Here is an 18,846-nt window from a genome sequence, read left to right as displayed (position 1 = left end):
ACACAAGCTCAATTAGAAAAGCATTGCAAATCACTGATAACAGTGAAGGAGAAACATAAAGTACAGATCAGATTTAAAAACCAAAGTAATTCACTTATGTAGAGAGCCATACAGTAAAAAAAAAAAAAAACAGACCAATAAGGTATTCAATGTATTTAATTTCTCAAAACAGATGAATAATGTATTTAATTTCAGCATTTCTATACATTAACGGCCTTTGATAGCATTTGAATGTATTTCCAGTAACTGTTCAATTAATCAACCAGTAAACAGGTATGACACACTCATCTCATAAACTCAGAGCTGTTGTGCTGTATGTGTATCTAAAGAATCACAATCATATGGGGCCATCCTTGCTTTTAGCATAATAAGCACAGCTGTTTAAATTAAAAATGTTAATGTTTATAGTACAGTTTATGATTTCTTTTTCCGAAAATACTATAAAATGTCTATGCTATACAAATTAAGCAAACAAAGTAAATTCAATATTCTTATTAGAATGACAGTTGTTATTGAGTTAACAGGGCAAATACGAAGTCAGCTGTTTCCTCTGACTGACAGTCCAGAACTCAAAACAGGGCGGTACTGGCAGATATGCTGGCATCAGACATTTCAGACACACATGATAGAAGGCGCCATGGAAACGTGTTATGAAAATACATGAGGTAAGACTGGTAAGTTTGTAGGTCCATTAATAACATTATCTGATGCACGCACACACACACACACACAGACACACACACACACACACACACACACACACACACACACACACACTCACCCACACACATTTCAATTCAAGACGAGAACATATACTAATATGGGGAGTGTATAAAGACTTAATATCTGACATCCACATACTACTCTATATACCATCAAAGAACATGAGTGATTGTAAGGAGTGTGTACTTAAGTACTGTAGGTCAGTCAATTCTAGCAGAGCAAACAAAATCAGACAGTCTGGCAGAAACTCGGAGTGCAATACAGAACTAGGGGTTCTTTGAAAATGTCAAAGGCAAACATGTTCAAAACAGTTTATCATTTGCTTTAAGTTCACACACAAACTATCTGAGGAGTCAGTTCTCTGCAAATAAACATGGATGCTTCACTTACAACCAGTGTCCATATACGTCAAAAGATGTTCAAATGTAAACGTTAAAAAAACCCACACACACACACACACACACACACACACACACACAACTTGTTCGCCTTAAATGTACACCTCGGTTTGCCCGATTTCACATTTCCAGCAGCAGCATCCATCTTCTTTGTTTTCAAGTAGCATTATGTTAAGCCTGCCTTGCGACTCTATACACGATGTGATCAGCCTGATCGAAGTTTGATTTTTCCAGCTCGCAAGCCAACGGAGAGTTGTTAGACTAACCTGACTGCAAATCTAGGCTAGTCAAATTAAAGTTATTAGTCAAATATCTGCACACTTCTGTTATTACATAATGCATTAGCATTAGAATCTGAATTGAATTTGCATATGGATGTGATTGAATATGGACTGTCACACAGATAAATGGAACAACGTAAGTATTTACATATGTTTGAAATGAGTTCTAGTACCATTCAGAGCCTTATAGATAGATCTATGCATTTATTGACTGTCAATTACCCAAAAATCGTGGCTCTGTATCATTGAACAGTAGCCTATTCAATGCATACTAATCCATTGTCAATCACTTCCGGGGAACTTTTTGAAGTTTACATGAACCACGTGACCTTAACGAATTTTGAACACCCATTATCGCAACTCTCTATCGATAATGCTCTGAACGGTACTAGAACTCATTTCAAACATTTGTAACTTGTTAATACTTACGTTGGTCCTCCTCCTCTGTGTCACTTGCTGAACCATGTACTCATTCAATATCATTAACCCATCACAGTCCTAACCCAATTAACACACAATTACCTAGAGCAGGGTTCGAATTACACCGTGACCCTATATTATCCGATATACACCATGACTTTCCCAAGTCACATGCATACATAGCCTATAAGTTTGCAGCAGCGCAGCCTTTAACAGGGTTACTGAAAAAAAATTCTACTTTTACTACTGCAGGCAGTTCATATCGTTAGTAACATGTCATATAGGCACAATAACATCTACATAACAATCACGCAAGAAGAAGGACATGGGGAATATCTGCTTCTCTTGAGCAAAAAAGCACTTGAGCATTATTTAGCAAACAAACGACAGCGAAATAAAACACCTGTCTGCAGCTTACAACTCCCTCTCTCTCCGTGGCCCCGCTCTGGCACACTGTTTTTGACGCTCACTGTCCTGATGTTTTAATATGTTTTTCATTTTATAGTATAATGTTTGTAAAGTGCTCAGTGTAAAACTGAAACTGTGAAAGATATAGCCCATGAAAGAACGAAAAGTACAACATATATGAAATAGGTAAGCATTAAGTAGTAAGTCTTTATTTATATTATATTGCGCTTTTTGTATAGTCTAGGTCTGAGGCTAATGACACTAATAAGTGGTCAAAACCTTACAAAAACAAAAAAGAATGTAAATTACTTCAAGTATGAAAACTGTATCAAAACTGCAGTTTTGGAGGAAATATTTGCAGTTCGTATGCAGGAAATGTAGTATTTTGAACACCAAAAAAATGCATTGCACTATTGCATAGCACGGCATCGTGCTGTACTTTACTGCAGAAATGCAGTATTTTGAACATGAAAATACTACTGTACTGCACTGTAGTGTAGTATAACTGCACTGTACTTCGAAAAGACTGCAGTACAACAAGATAACCCAGACCACTCACATTGTGGTCCAGATCTTTTGCTGGTATCTGCCGGAAGAACCTTGCTTTTTCACATGAAATCGCTGTAGGCCTATACATAATTTGTCAATAATGAATCCAGACACGTAACACTAATCAACCTCAGATAGACAGCTGGCTAGCGCTGCTGTAACAGGGTTCCCGCGGGTCCTTAAAAAGTCTTAAACACAACTTTCGGTTTTTAAGGCCTAGAAAAGTCTTAAATTGTCTGGAATGTCTTGAATTTTCGTAAAGGAGGTATTACATTTGTGTATGGGACCGCCAGCGAGTGTGAGAGAGCGAGTGAAATGTCTCCATCTGGTTTCGTGTATTTTTTTAAACGGAAATGTATAAGTGACTGGCTACTGAAGGAAGTGTAGTGGTTGCAGAGTGAAGACGTTTTCACGGATCGTTAAAGGTGTGAAAATTGTAAGAATACGTAAAAATATGCCTTACGTTTTCGTGGTATAGCCGAGGCCTGAGAGATACGTAGGCCTAGGTAGCCTACGCGAGCGGTAGAGTGAGCGGGAGAAAGAGCTGGGTAAGTTAGCGATAGGGTGGCCATACGTTCGAATTTAGGCCGGACAGTTCAGCCTGTCCAGCGCAGCCTGAAGCCGGACGCTCATTTGTCCTCCTTTTTAGAGTTGCGCTGGGCTTCTAGAATCTTTGGTCGGACGCCGCATCGTTTCACAAACTATGGACGCGAAGATTGCAGGTCAAATTATGCGTGGTGCTTCTGTCTCTCATCTGATAATTTGCTGCGCAATTTATGAAGGAACCACGGACCGACAGAAAAAGAAAAACGTTTTCTCAATCAGGAGGAAATACACATTAAGTGTATCTGTTTGCATCTCTCCAGCGTGTTTTGCTGGCTTCGCCTAAGTAAATATCTGTCTAAGTTATAATAGCCTACCTGTAATATCGGTCTGCAGCTTGCTTGCCAGCCTTTCCCAGTAGGCCTACTTGGCAATAGTTGTGAAATATAACCGCATATTTTTTTTGAATGTCGGCGACTGGCTACATAAAAAAACGCATCTGTAAGTGTGTTCATATTACGTGCGTGATTGAGATGAAAACAGCAGTTTTTCAGCAGGAACATGCGAGGAGGGGGTTTAACTTTTCCCATACATTTTTTTTAAAACAAGTCAATGGTTTACAATGTTTCAGTCAAGCTTTGGTTGGTTTAAATACAACTGCAAATGTATTTATTACCTTTGATTTGCTGTGCTGCATATGGGACAATAGATGCCTAAGTTAGTAGGCCTATTAGAATATTTAAAGGAACCATATGTAAGATTGTGGCCAAAACTGGTACTGCAATTACTTTCAAAATACTGAAGAGCGGTGTATCTCCTCCCCCTCCCCCCTGACTCGAGGTTGCCAACCCTGATGGCGAAACACTACTGACTTCGTGATTAGTAGATATGTGGAGGGTGGCGCATCAGGCCAAAACACAACACAACATGACATGACAAAACACAACATCAACATCAGTTGAGGGCTGCAACTTCACTTTTTAAATGACAATATCCTGGCCGGACTACTGTTGTCAGTGATATAAGTATTTGAAATGAACATGATTTCTTAATGTCTAGTGACATATCAGGGCCATTTTATGATTAATTGAAATATTTTTCTTACATACGGTTCCTTTAAATAGCTTAGTCTACCTTTGAAAAAATAAGGGAATCCAGACCAGTACACATGTTTGGCAAGTAGCCTAGGCTACTACAGACACAGGTGAAGAACAGTCAGCCTCAGCCAGTAGCACAACCAGATATGTACAGCCAGCTTCAAAAGCAAGCAGTCCAGACCCTAAAATTGGGCATTGAATAGCTGTGAAGGTAATTCACACACAATTATTTTCTTTCACCAAAATATATTTGGTAATTTCTGTAGACATCCCAAATGGGGTGGGTGTTAAAATAAAAAAAAAAAGTAGAAAAGTTTCTACTATAGTAGGAAAAACAAGTTTTAAGTTGAATCTTTTTTGCCGTGGTATAGTATTAATTTTTCCATTTAGATGTCTTGAAAAGGTCTTAAAAGTCTTTAAATTTGCACTTGGGAAATGTGCAGATACCCTGTGTAAGAGACGACAGTAGGTGGGTTTACAAGGACAGTTTATTTGTCATTCCGATTAAACTATTCCGAATGAAAAATCGGTGCCATCTTTATACATGGGGTACGTTCTATTCCAATCAGGTGCTCTCAAGTGCTCTAGAATCTTTGATCAGAATAGCCGTTGCGACCCACTCACCATCTTTCTCTCTCTCTCTCTTTAAAAAGCCCCAAAAGAGGTTATTGAGGGGATAAACCATAAACCTATAACCAATAATCACTCAGCACAGCTTTTAGTTATAATGGTTTTAGTTTAGCGTTTTGGTAAATAGAAAATAATAATAATAATAATATCAGGAAATATGTCATGACAATGAAGAGAAACTATAAAAGCAAGCTATGTACTTCAAGCCAGGTAGGACCAAGCATAACATTCTTAAATAACCCCAGGATGGCAGTGGCTATTGTACCAGACATCGGTTGCAGCGGAGTTAAGCTACCACAGGTATGAATGCTGATAAGGTAATATACTGCATTTTGAGCAGGCTTCTTCAGTCTTTTCATAGAATCCAATTTCCATTTAATTTCTCCTAATTATCTCTAACTACAGCCTGTAGTATATTGGTTAGTTGTGCGTTATTTGGAGACAAATCATGAGGCTCTGTAGACACACACACATTTCATATCAAACAACTGTTAACTAAATTAATAAATAACCTCACTTCAACACACACTCCAGTCTGTGGCTGTGATTACAGTTAAGGCTACTAGGTCAAATAAAACCTTAAACCTACCCCTAGATTAAATGAAACCCTAAATCACTTTCCGATCACTTTCCATTAAACACACACACACTGAAATACTCCTCTAAAACTGTACATTTAACATTCAGAATCAGAAATGACCACACATGGATGCACTTACGGCACCCACACACAGTTGCGTTCGTTCCGTCAACACATGCCAGTGGGTGTTCCCGACGGTAGCTATGCAAATCACCGTATGCAAGTATAATCGCAATTCCGTCGGTGCAGCAAAAGTTGAACTTTTCGTCGCGAGCGACGGGAGCAAGGCGACGCAACGTACCCACAATTCAGTTCAGCAACGGATGACGTAAGCCCATGTAAAGTGGACTGGACGCGTCTCCAGCACTGCACCGCACGCAGCTGTGTGTGGGAGCCGATACAGACATTTCTCTTAGTAGACACAAACACCTTCTCTCGCACACGCAAGCATACACTCTCAAAGCACCTTCTCTCTCAGCACACATACACATGTACCGCTTTTCTGTCAGGGCCCACACACAAACACGCATCGTCTCTGTTTGGACACACACACACACACCTTCTTTCAGTATGCACACACAGCTTTTCTGTCAGTGGTCAAATCTCTCCATCATGAGCTTCCGGCTGGCCTCGTAGCCCAGGAAGAGGGCGCCGTTTGCAGGGAAGGTCCTCAACATGGTGGGGGTCAGACCTGAGTACAGAGCCCTCACTCCTGGGGGAGCAAGGTGAGGTGGGGGTTAGAGCAAAACATGTGACACGCACACAGAGACACATACACACACACACACACGCACATCTTATTCCGCATACCATGTAATGCAATCTGGTCGTTTGGTACATCATCTTTTTAATTCACAGACAACACCAAATTGTCATATTGTAAGTACAAACATGGACATATTGGTTGGTACCCTTACAGCTCACTGTAACGGTGCTACCTACCTATTGAAAAGTGATGAATGTAAATACAATGCAAGTCAAGAGTGTTTTGTGGCTGCATTCAAGACCATCCTACAGAATTACACATAGCATCTTTAAGGGTATACTTTATATGTATATTATACAGTCATTGAGATGAATAGGTAGATAAAGGACATTACCCTCTGCTCGGAATACTGTCATGAAGGTCTTCAGGAAGCCGGCTTGCTGTCCCAGCATGGACATCACCTGAATTCTTGACTTGATGCAGTCCATGGGGTAGACCACCAGCCACAGACACGCACCCCCAAGCCCCCCACTGAACACGATCGGAGCCACACCTGCCAAACAGTCATTAGGAGTTAACACACCACCAGTAAAACCCAACAGAACACACTCCTGCCAAACAAAGTGGATAACACACCATCAACAGTTTACATATTTATTCTACCTTTAGTATTTCTATTTTTGGTGATGACTACTTTAAGGGGCAGCCGTGGCCTACTGGTTAGCGCCCCGGAGGGTTGCCGGTTTGAACCCCGACCAGTAGGAACGGCTGAAGTGCCCTTGAGCAAGGTGTCTGATTCGTATATGTGTTTTTGCTACTACAACATTGTAATTTCCTCTTGTGGAATTAATAACAATTATCCTATCTAATCTTATCACCTCCAGCCAAGGTTGGCACTTCTGCAGAGTAAATGTTAATGTGTGTGATGCTCACCAATGTCATCTTTAGAGCATTTGAAGTAGTCGGCAAAGGCAGTGCGGCTTAGTTCATATGCCCCAAAGAAGCAGAAGTATCCGGGGACCTCTCGGGCGATGGTGGTGGTCAGGCCCTGGAAGAACCCCTGTGGCCCCTCCAGGGTCCAGATGGACCGTACCACAGACCAAACAGACCTGGGGGTGTGGAGAGCCCAAGAGATATATCCAAGACTACCGAAAATGAAAACTTAAGCAGAACACTCACTCACACATGCACGCACGCACACACGGACACACATCTTCAGAACAAATCAGTGCCAACAAATTTGGTCTCCATGTTGTGACATTCTGTTGGTTTCAAATGAAAAGCAGAGTTTCAACACAGAACGGAAAGAGAAGAAAATCTACAGCTGTTATTGAGGGCAGCAGGGCAGCCAGTCTTATCTAAGACCAGGGGTGAAAGAAGGCCGGTACGATACTGCTTACCACTAAAAAATTTAGTGGTGGTACATAGTACCAGAGAGAGATGAGAGCAGCTACAATGTTCCCAGACAGTTCTCCAAATGTGCAAACTTCAGAGAACCTTGAGGGAATGTTCTCTGAATGTTATGTGTTTATTGGGAGAGGGCCCTCCAAAGAAGGCAGGGAATGCAGAAGAGAGAGCAAATCAGATAACAGGTCCTGATGAATGCTCTATAAATAATAATAAATGAATGAATGTTGCCTATTTCAGTGTGTCAAACATTTTTTTTTTTACTTTTAAAACTACTTTCACCCCTGTCTACAACTAACCCTGGTAGTTGTTAGTGGCAGTTATTAGCAGACAACTTTTTGCAACTTCTGAATGCAGCTATGTAGTAGTGCTGTCTATGACATATGATTGGCTGCATGCAAGTTGCACGCAAATGCAAATCTTTGGCCAATAAAAACTATCAAGATGGAGAAAGTGGAAATCAGTATGCAGATTTAAGGTGCTTTCAGACACAACCTCCGCAGTACATGCAGAGCTTTGTCAAACGGAGTTCCGACCCTTCGGGTGATTCAGACATGATGCTAACCTGCGGACCTTATGCTGATGTGTGAACGACACACACGCACATGAACAGAATCTCCGTGTGGTTGAACAGGTTAAACATGGTTGAATACGCACATGAACAGAATCTCCGCATGTTGTCCGCTTTGTTCAGACATGAACTCATTTACATAATGTCCGTCGGAAATACTAGGAGGGGAGCAGTAGAACAGTTCGAACTTCCAAATGACCGGTGGTGATGTTCAGATAACCGTTTGACATCTGCAGAACCTCCGGTCTTACACGTAGGTCTGAAAGCAGCTTTAGATTTAGTCCTTCAGGTTTAGAAGTCATGCCATTAAGTATGATTTAAATAGCCTACGATGTCAGCTGATTGTTATTATGCAGGGCAATAAAAATTCAATATGGCACCTCTGCGGAGCCCTCACATCACACCACTCTGCTTGATAGCAATAATTTTACGGTTAAAATTATTAATAATTTAATTGCCATGTGGCCCTTCTTGGTTTAAAACAAAGACACCCTCCCTCCCCCAGTGGAATGCTAATGTAGTGGTTCAAGGGCTACAGGTACACAGGACAAAGGATGTTACCTTGATATAATGTATCCATGTGTCATGAAATGTAAATGTATTCATGTCTGGTATCATTGTGATAGTCTCAGTACAAGGATTGTAATGATTTGATTGTGAGAATGTTTGGAACATTCTATAAGTGATATTTCTGATATATAAGATATCTCTCCTCATGCTATTCAGATAGGTGTGAAGTGGGTGTGAGTAGGTGTGTCTGATGCCAAGTGGAGAGCCAACCATGTGGGCTTGTTTTGGCGCCATTTTCGTCTTTGTTTAAAGCATTTAAAAGTAACTAAACTGCAATGTTTGTCAGATTTAGATTTAGACTTGGACTTAGACTAAGATGTAGCACGGAAGAGAGGAGAACTTGGCTACAGGCCAACCTAGGCCTTCCAGGCCTGGGCTATGCCTACATAGACCATAGACCATTTTTTGTACCCTCTCTGCTTGTAACAGAATAAACTTGATTCCTGAGTTTTTCCTGAAGTTTGCTATTGAAGATTAATATTAAGTAATTATTCACCACAAGTACTTTCATGCTGCGCCACAAATTTTGGGACGTACTGATTTATTCTCGGAGCTCCAATTTGTTCTGCTGTGTTCTGATGATGCTCATAGAATTTCAGGAGCAAGGACCCACACCGGGGTCGAAGGTGGGGGGCAGAGATAGAGCAAAAGAAAAGAATCTAAAGAGAGAAGGAAAGAAAAATGACATAAAGAGAGAAAAAGACCTAAAGTGTGATAAGGAAAGAGTCCACTCACTTCTGAGTGGCTTTGATTTTGCCAGTGGCGGCCATTTCATGCATCGCCTGCAGACGACACTTGACCAACTCCGTAGGACAGAGAACCAGTGAGGAGAAGACAGATGCTACCGAGCCTGCACAGGCCTTCTGGACATCACTGCAGAGAGAGAGAGGGAGAAATAGGAGAGGTAGAAAAAAGGGCAGAGACGCGATGAGAGGAAGGAGCAGGTGGATCACAGATGTTACTTGAAGTAATTAACATTCAATAATCAGTGTAAAGGCCATACTTCTAATGTTATAAAAGACAACTGTAACAATAAGAACATGAGCATCCTTGTTTACTTACGATAAGGAAAGGTGATGCCTGAAATTCAATGGTGTCTGATTGGCTGTAAATATGACTAACATTCACAAAATTGCTCTGAAAGTGATCCCTAGTGATAAAGTCATTTGAGTTTTTGTCATTAGTGTGTGGTGTTCAGTGATGGGCAGTAACGCGTTAGAAGTAACGCTTTACTGTAATCCCATTATTTTTTTAAAATAACGAGTAAAGTAAGGGATTACAATTCCAAAAACAGTAATGAGATTACTTTACTTTCCTGCAAGCAGCCTGCGTTACTAAACCATGATTTTGCCATAGACAGTAAAAGAATTTGGGATTTTACTGTATGGATTTTTCTTTGTGAGACTAACTCGTGACAATGACGTAGCTACGCGACATAGATGTAAACAACAGACACACGTGCGCAAGACATGGAGTGCGGGAATTAATCTATTTATTCTCTTAGCTAAAGTTTATTGGTAGCAAGCCCTCTTTTATGGCCTATAAGAATGAGCTTAAACAGTACATTAATCAACTTCAATTCTGTCATAACCCTAAAGCAATACAAACTGTTACAGTAGTAGCCTGTTCATTTTGTTTTGGATAAGCTTTGTGATCTCTTATTATAACCTTCCCTAGCGTCTGAATTGCATACATGGTTTTTTGTCTTTATCTATTAGTAGAGGTCCTGGGTAAGATTTGTATGCACTTCATTTAGCGGAGAATATCTCAACTGTTATAGACTAATATGACCCCACTGAACAACGTGGGATGTGTGCCAAAATCTCTACCCGGGACGAAAGTCCTGAAAATGACCACAACAGATGACACTATTATCACACTTCAGGTGAATGGGACTTTTTTCCCCATACATTTCTACCAGATTAATCTTCATATTAAGAGAAATACTTTTTGTATTACACTTTGCCTAAAAAATAAAACAAAATATGCAAATGAGGCAATATCTCATAAAATATGCGTACATATAAACCCTTGAAGCTACAGATTTTCTGAGGTGATCACAATGTTCACAGTGACCATAATTATAAGGTCTTAGAAGAGTGTAAGCATTCTGATTTGTTATAAAGAAAATGGCTAAAAAACAGTCAACCTATTACATACAACTAGTGACATACATGAATTGCCAGTTATTTATTAACCTAAACTTTAAAAGCTTACATTTCCTACCTGTTCTAAATATTGCCGTCATCACCTACAACTTTTTTTTCTCCAACAAAAGTTTACTTGGCAGCCATAATGACCTAAGGTCATAGCAGAGCACTGGCTGTAAAGCAAGATGACTTGTGAGATCAAGAAAAGTAAGGAAATGTCTTCTTACGTGTCATTATCATGAGTTATAGTTTTGTGTATTTAAACAATTATAATGAATTTGTATCAGTTTTATATTTAATTTGGTGTGTATTGTAGCTAGCTAGCTGCTAGTGTTTTGTTTTGTTTTCTGCAAAATGGGGAAAATGTCATCACCAGATTGTCTGAGGCAAGTTGGTGAAGTTACAATGTCTTCATGTCATAAAGTTATTCCTCATAAAGAACAGAGATAAGTTGGTACATACCAATTACTCATATTTGAAACCTTATTTTACAAAATTCCAAAAGATCTGGAGAAAGTGAGAGAACAACTTATGGATCTACATCACTGACACTGTCATCAGGTGACACAGATGTGTTTGTGTGCCTATTATACCACATAGCAATTGTTCTGGCTCTGTACTGTAAATGCAAGGGAGGCTATAGTTGTAAAAATCCTATCACTGAATGAGGTCTCATCATCATCCCCATACCTGGACTCTGTTGTGAAAGTTTTACCTTGCAAAACAGGGAATAAACCTGTTGTTTTGTATTTTTCCAATGATAATAGCAAGGTTGGATATAAACTTTTTTGTCCCCAGTCAACATTGTACCATTGCGGAATGAAAAATCAATATTTTACAGATATGAAGTTATAATAATACAAATTATCATAGGAAATCATCAAAACTGTTATGTACTTGTTAAAAGCTCCATAAATCTCCCCAAACATTCTCCGGTACAGTATACATACACACACAACCACACACACATATCCATGAGTTTGCACACTTACACCCATGCATACTCATGTATGCGTACTGATGCACACTCATGCAAGTTACCTGCAAATGACTTTCTCAAAGTTTAGTAAGCAATTTGTCTCAAAAGAGAAACACAGGGGGTAGGCCTATAGCAAATAGAGGGATCAGTCAGGCCCCAAACTTGGGGCAACAGGGTAGCAAGTCTGCAGCTTCACCGCAACATCAAAAAGCCATGGATGTTGGTATGATAGTCAGGGCACATATACTCAACCATAGTGATGGCATTCTATAAAACTTTATGAAGCACACTCATGGACTTCACATATACAGGTGCTTCCCTACTTAGAATATTTGGTATGGCCATATGCAAGTCCCTTATGGTTCAATGTTGCATCAGGGCAACATGCAGTTTTTTGTAATTTTTGTAATTTCCTAAACACCTACATTGATATGTTATGAAAAGTTGTTGATAATACACTGGTAAATGTATACTTGATAATCACAGTTGATAAAAAAATAAAAGGTTCCTAGGGTTAACCTTTGAAATTCCATAGAAAATGCTTGGGGTCATTTTTGACCCCACATATGGAAAAGTGTGGTACTGATACAAAAAATGCAATTACTTAAAAAAATATACCAATTAGATACAAATCCAAATGGCCTCATGTCAAAGACAACCTATTTGAGGAATACATGGAAGATTAAACAATAACAATTTCTCAACTCCCTGCTCTACAAGATATCTATTCCAGAAGAGTACTCCTAAGAACCAAAAAGATTCTGAAGGACTCTTCTCATCCTAACAATGGATTATTCCTACCGCTGAAATCAAGAAGACGCCTATGTAGTCACAAAGCCAGAACTGAGAGACTCAGGAGAAGTTTTTATCCCCAGGCTATCCGAGCTCTGAACTCACACTATACTGACTTTGCACACATTCACTCCTCAGCACTCTCAAACATTTCCCAACTCTGAATTCACACTATACTGACTTTGCACTAATTCACCCCTCAGCACTCATGACCCCCCCCCCAATACACAGCACATTGTCTCATGAGGAAGCTTCTCCAACACACATATTGCACACTGCTCTCTCCCCACATACACAGCACACTATCCCATCTCCCCTGTCATCCCCCCAACACACACACCAAGACCCCTGGCAGTTGGGTTAGCCCCTTGAGCCGTGGATCTGCCCAAGGTTTCTTCCTTGGTAAGGGAGTTTTTCCTTGCCCCTGTTGCTCTTGGGTGCTCCTTGTTGGTGCCCCCCCCCCCCCCCCCCAATCCCAATCCTCCCCTACCTTTCTTATGCAGCCCTTGCCACTTAATCTACTAAACCCCTCTTCTACTGCACTTTTTGACCCCCCCCCCCCTCCCCCTCCCCCCCCTCCCCCTATATGCATGTGACAATAAACTTCCTTGTATCCTTGTATTCAAATGACCAAGATATTGCAAAAAAACAACCAGTGGGGTCATTTTTGACCTCACTTATGCATCCCTTGTTTGTATACAATTAATTTTCACATGGTCATTGTAAACATTGTGATCACCTCATAAAATCTGTACCTTCAAGGATTTAATGATATATTGCCTCATTTGCATATTTTATTTTATTTTTTAGGCAAAGTGTAATACAAAAAGTATTTCTCTTAATTTCAAGATTAATCTAGTAGAAATATAAGGGGATATCTATAAAGGGGAAAAAAGTCCCATTCATCTGTAGTGTGATAATAGTGTCATCTGTTGTGGTCATTTGCAGGACTTTCGTCCCGGGTAGAGATTTTGGCACACATCCCACGTTGTTCAATGGGGTCATATTAGTCTATAACAGTTGAGATATTCTTCGCTAAATGAAGTGCATACAAATCTTACCCAGGACCTAGACTATATGTAATGTTGAATCTTTCATGGTACCATCGTGATTTTTAACTTGTACTATGTTTGTTGATGTACCAATGTTTATTCATAATAAAATTAAAATAAATAAATAAATAAATAAACATGCGGGAGAGAGCGCAAACATGGAGCATTTAATTCATTGCAGTTCAGACATTACGAAAAATACATTAATGCTGTACATTCTGCGTGGGAAGAAAAATGCGAAAAATTCCACCTCAGATCTGAGCAAGCACCTAGCAAGCCGGCACAGGAATGTGAAACTCATTGAGACACCCCCAGATGCCGACATGCAGCAACAGGTGAAAATAGACTCAAGAGGACGTCGCCGGTTCCCTGTAGCCTACTGGCCTGTTATAAAAGGAGCCAGGGCATTATAATATTTTGGCTGCATTCACTGTGATTTGGAAAATGGACAAAAATATAATATGGTCTTTGCCGTTTTGTAATGGGGCTAGTGAGTGTTGAAGTCTTCAACAATTCGTTTCCCTTAAACTAAGCATTTACATGAAGCACTGTAGCCTATGCCGATTGAAACACATTCCACTCAGATAGCTATCACTTTTAATTGCAAACAGAAAATGTCTAGCTAGCTGTTTATACCAACTTAATATGGTCATCATTATTGCTAATATTGTGCTAAATGTGGAGTTTGTGGACTAGCCAATGGCTTGTATTTGAATGGAGCTGATCATTATGGGAGTTGTGTAGACGCTCTTAAAGTGACAGCGCACCATTTCTAAATGAGTTAAACTGCATCAAATTAGTAGTATTTCTTAAGAAATATTTTCAACTAAAATGACCGTCATTATTATCATTTAAAGAATATATATTACAATATCATTTTATTTGTGCTTTGGGCACCAAAATAGCAGCGGCACTGCACACACACAGTTCAAACACATACTCTTCTTTGACATTAGAACTGCCTAAATGTGGCATGCAACAGCATTTTCTGTTTTGGTAAATGCATTACTCCTCTCTGCACTGCAACTGTTAAAAGATGTAAATGTTAAGAGACTTTGGTTTTAATTATTTTATTGCTGTATTTTATTTACATCTATTCGAATGAAGGAGTATACACCAAAAAGTTAAGATTGAAACTAATAAAAAATAAAGTTTTAAAAAAGCGTATTCAGGTTGTGTATAGCTAGTGTGTTTTTGAAAAGTAACTAAGTAAAGTAATTAGTAAAGTAACTAATTACTTTTGAAAATAAGTAATCAGTAAAGTAACTGGATTACTTTCTTGGATAAGTAATCAGTAACTAATTACTTTTTCCAAGTAACTTGACCAACACTGGTGGTGTTTGATGTTGACTCAAGCAGGTTTTAGTTTTTAGAGTTAGGCAGTGTAGAATTCTGGGGTATTCTTACTGTATTCTGATGTGTTCATATGTTACTTCTGTGTGTAGTATACAACGGGGAGAGGTCCATACTGTTGTACATAACATAACTGTGCCTTAGGCCTGTGTACCAGCAGGAAGGTCAGACAGGCTGATGTTTGGGAACATCCGAGGAACATCAGACATAACATGGGCCATTCGGGCTGGTATCCATCCGGCCAGAGCCGGGTTTTGTACACTGGTTGGCACCTGCCACGTTGGCATGATTTTCGTTTGTATGTTTTAGTATAACAGGCTTTGTCTTAGGTTTTGACTCTGAGACGGATCGAGGAAGCGACCAAGGAGCATCTTCTGTCGGAAGGCTCAGCCGCCGCTTCTAATAACAACCACAACTGTTAGACTCTGCACAGTTTTACTGTTCGAGACTTAGCCTGTGTTCTGTTATTCATTATTGTACCATCTACAGTACAATAAATCATCATCTAATCGCCGATCCTGATTCCGCCGTCAAACTTTATTGACCATCTTCAATACAACCATTAGAACTAAAACACAACCAGAGAATCCTACAGCAGGGATCACACTGAAGATTAGAGGTGCTCAGGTAGACGCTGGCTGAACTCACCTGAGAAGATCAGACCTGCTCAGGTACGCACTGGCTGAACTCACCTGGACATGGCATCAGGTACGGTTGAGCTTACCTGAGAAGATTAGAGTTAACTCAGGCAGACGCTGGCTGAACTCACCTGAGTGCCTCTCCACTTGATGTGCCGGCTAGCATGCGCACTACCTCTTGACAGAAGCCGTAGCTCATAAACAGCACGGAGTTCTCAGCAATATTGGCGACCAGCGCCGGAGTGGTTCCCTGGTACAGCCCACGCAAGCCCACCTGAGCAGGACAGAGAGACATACAAACACACTTTCCCTCAAGGGATCCTAAGAGTATATATACTTATACTTTTCAACAAAGTGTTTCTGTGGTTAATTTGGGTCAGTAGAGGATTGTTTGCCCCAGTCGGACCACCCAAGGCTGGAGCAGACAGCTGCAGATATCATGGCGAGGAGGCAGGCTAAAGAGAGCAGCACATACCCAACACAAGGGGGCACCACCTCTCTACAAACCCCCTTTCACTACCACCACCCAACCACTGACAAACAGGCATCTTCCGATATCGGAGTGTTTTCAGTGTGAGTTTAAGAGTGTGAACTTTGTTGTGTGGTTCACAAAACAAAGGTCACACTCTCAAACGCACACTGAAAACACTCCCTTATCCCTTAACCCTTATCTCTTATCTTAGACACACTCACACAGACTCACTCACCTGTCGATAAGTAGATATAAAACAATGCAAAAATCCACGGTATAGTTTTGGAAAAGTTTGCATCTTCACTTTGGCTGTATCCAGGGGCTGTCCGCTAAACACACATGCCGTACCACCTAAAACACACACACACACATGGAAGGAGCATGATGTTAATGTAAGATGTACTTCTTGATAAATCTGTTTTCATTTAGTGAATCTGATCAGCTGAGACATATTCAAAACTAAACAGCAATGATATTGGCAGTTACTTCCTGATATGGGGAGGTTTTTATTAAAGAACCCACAAAAATTTGGAGTCTGATTTCCAGCTAACACCATTGTGCCTTTTAACAGGCACTGAACCTTGAGTTGCTAAGACCGGCCCCTGCCATTTGTATCTGTAATTGCTTTGGATAGAAGTGTCACATAATAGATAAATAAAAAGATAGATAGACAAATAAACAAATAAAAATAACATGGCCCACTCCATATGGGATCATGACAAAGTACAAACCCCAACAAATAGCAAAATTATTGTCATTAACCCCTTTAACCCCATTAAACTGTATTGCCTTGGACTACAAAACCCATGTCAGTTTCATCTTTCAGCTTTGCAGTGCAAGTCAGAACTTAACGTATACAGTCTATGGTCAGAACCTCATTTATACCATCTACTGTCTGAACCTCATTCATACAGTCTATAGTCAGAACTTTACTTGCATAGTCTATGGTCAGAACCTCATTTATACAGTGTATGGTCAGAACCTCATTCATACAGTCTATGGTCAGAACCTCATTCATACAGTCTATGATCAGAAACTCATTCATACAGTCTATGGTCAGAACCTTACCCACTGCTCCGGCAGTCAGGTCTATAATGGCCTGCACCACAGGATGGGGTGCCATGGCAACAAAGAGTTGAGGTTAAGAAGCCTGCAGTGGGGACAGAAGGGGGGGGGGGGGGGGGGGAGTCACAGTGGGCATCAGACAAACAAACCACAATACACCTTACCAAAAGTACCTTTTCACAGAACACCTAACTTTATGATAATGCTTCAATAAAATGCGTATCTCCCTCCGAAAAAACAAGCATATAAATCCCGGAGGAAATGTGAACTTTTGCCAGGTGGATGGTGCGAGCTTTGAATGGATCATCACTTTCATTCAACTGATATCCACTGAGATTTCATTATCATTCAACTGATATCCACAGCGATCACTTTAATTAAACTGAAATGCACTGAGATTTCAAAGTGACTACAGTCTGGCAGAGTAACTGAGTTAAGCATGCACAGGCCAGTGAAGGATTTAAAAGGATTCACAACAGTCGAGTTAAAGTAAACGTGTTGACTATTAGTGGCAATAACTTAACTGAATAAATTCATTAATTAGCAAAAAAAAGTAATTTACAGAAACAACATATAGCACATTAATCTCTCACGCATTTACGACACTAACACTTTCGGAGCAGAACACTTGTAAACACAACGTTGACTGAACACGTGCGTGTTTCACAGAGAAATGTTCCAGCAAGGATCTACTATAATTCTCTGGATTGCACACCAAACGTTTATCGTTATCATAAAACCCATTTGCGATTTTGTAGATTTGCGCATATTTGACACACTTCACAAGAAACTAAGATGTTTTAACGTTACAGCGTGAGGAAAGGCATTAGCCTGGGATGCTAACTAACTCAGTAAGATTTGCGTTCAGTTACATCATCATAGCTGCTAGATCTGTTCCATTCATTTACAAAATAGCTGATGATAATCTATAACAGCGAAAAACAAACCTTTTCTCAATTCGGGTCACTCACTGTCGTGGTCTTCTGCTCCCCTTAAGTTCAAATAGAAGATGAATCGTTACCTCAATTTAAGAAAAAGTTGGGATGCCGTAAGAGAGCAAAATACCATCGACAGCTTCACTGGGAATGGAATAACATTTCCCTGCATCATGGACATGGTAACTTAACGTTAGCTATTAGCAGTGAGATGCCGGGTAGATGTGACATTCAGTCGCTAGGGGATGAGGTTGGCACTTGATGTAGCCACTGTGTCCAGCCAAACTATCCTCAGCATCATCCTAAATGTAATCGATATAATGCTACGTAACTGATCTTGACCAGTCTCAAGGTTAGTCACATCTGGATATGGAGGTGTCTGTCAAGGAACGGATACCACATTTTAAAACAAATGTAATATTGCGGCACTTTAAAGTTTTTATTGTTAATCTGATAAATTAAACCGTAATGTACGTGTCCACTTCATTTCCTTATTTTCTACTTTAAAGAGAGGTTTTATTCAATAT

General features: G+C 40.1%; 1 protein-coding gene across 1 annotated transcript; it reads right to left on the bottom strand.

Annotated features, from left to right (window-relative positions):
* Positions 1-4,432: 4,432 nt before the first annotated feature.
* On the bottom strand, positions 4,433-18,624 carry slc25a15b (solute carrier family 25 member 15b). Its single transcript, XM_042092416.1, has 8 exons — positions 18,332-18,624; positions 17,388-17,469; positions 16,555-16,670; positions 15,979-16,121; positions 9,619-9,756; positions 7,269-7,444; positions 6,730-6,888; positions 4,433-6,341 (listed from the first exon to the last, which is right to left on the bottom strand). The coding sequence occupies exons 2-8, from the start codon at positions 17,440-17,442 to the stop codon at positions 6,220-6,222; spliced, it is 909 nt and encodes a 302-aa protein (XP_041948350.1). The 5' UTR covers positions 17,443-17,469; positions 18,332-18,624; the 3' UTR covers positions 4,433-6,219.
* Between the last annotated feature and the right edge of the window lie 222 nt (positions 18,625-18,846).

The sequence above is a fragment of the Alosa sapidissima genome, chromosome 5, assembly GCF_018492685.1.
Source record: "Alosa sapidissima isolate fAloSap1 chromosome 5, fAloSap1.pri, whole genome shotgun sequence".
In the NCBI taxonomy this organism is placed as follows: domain Eukaryota; kingdom Metazoa; phylum Chordata; class Actinopteri; order Clupeiformes; family Clupeidae; genus Alosa; species Alosa sapidissima.
This window is presented reverse-complemented; position numbering and strand designations above follow the sequence as displayed.

What these genes read in the sequence shown, in the direction of transcription:
- slc25a15b (XM_042092416.1), bottom strand. Translation starts at nt 17,442, where the DNA reads ATGGCACCCCATCCTGTGGTGCAGGCCATTATAGACCTGACTGCCGGA. An exon ending in CCTGACTGCCGGAGCAGTGG is followed by an intron (nt 16,671 to 17,387) that starts GTAAGGTTCTGA and finishes TGTGTGTTTTAG; the next exon opens with GTGGTACGGCATGTGTGTTT. An exon ending in AAAATCAAAGCCACTCAGAA is followed by an intron (nt 7,445 to 9,618) that starts GTGAGTGGACTC and finishes CCACACCCCCAG; the next exon opens with GTCTGTTTGGTCTGTGGTAC.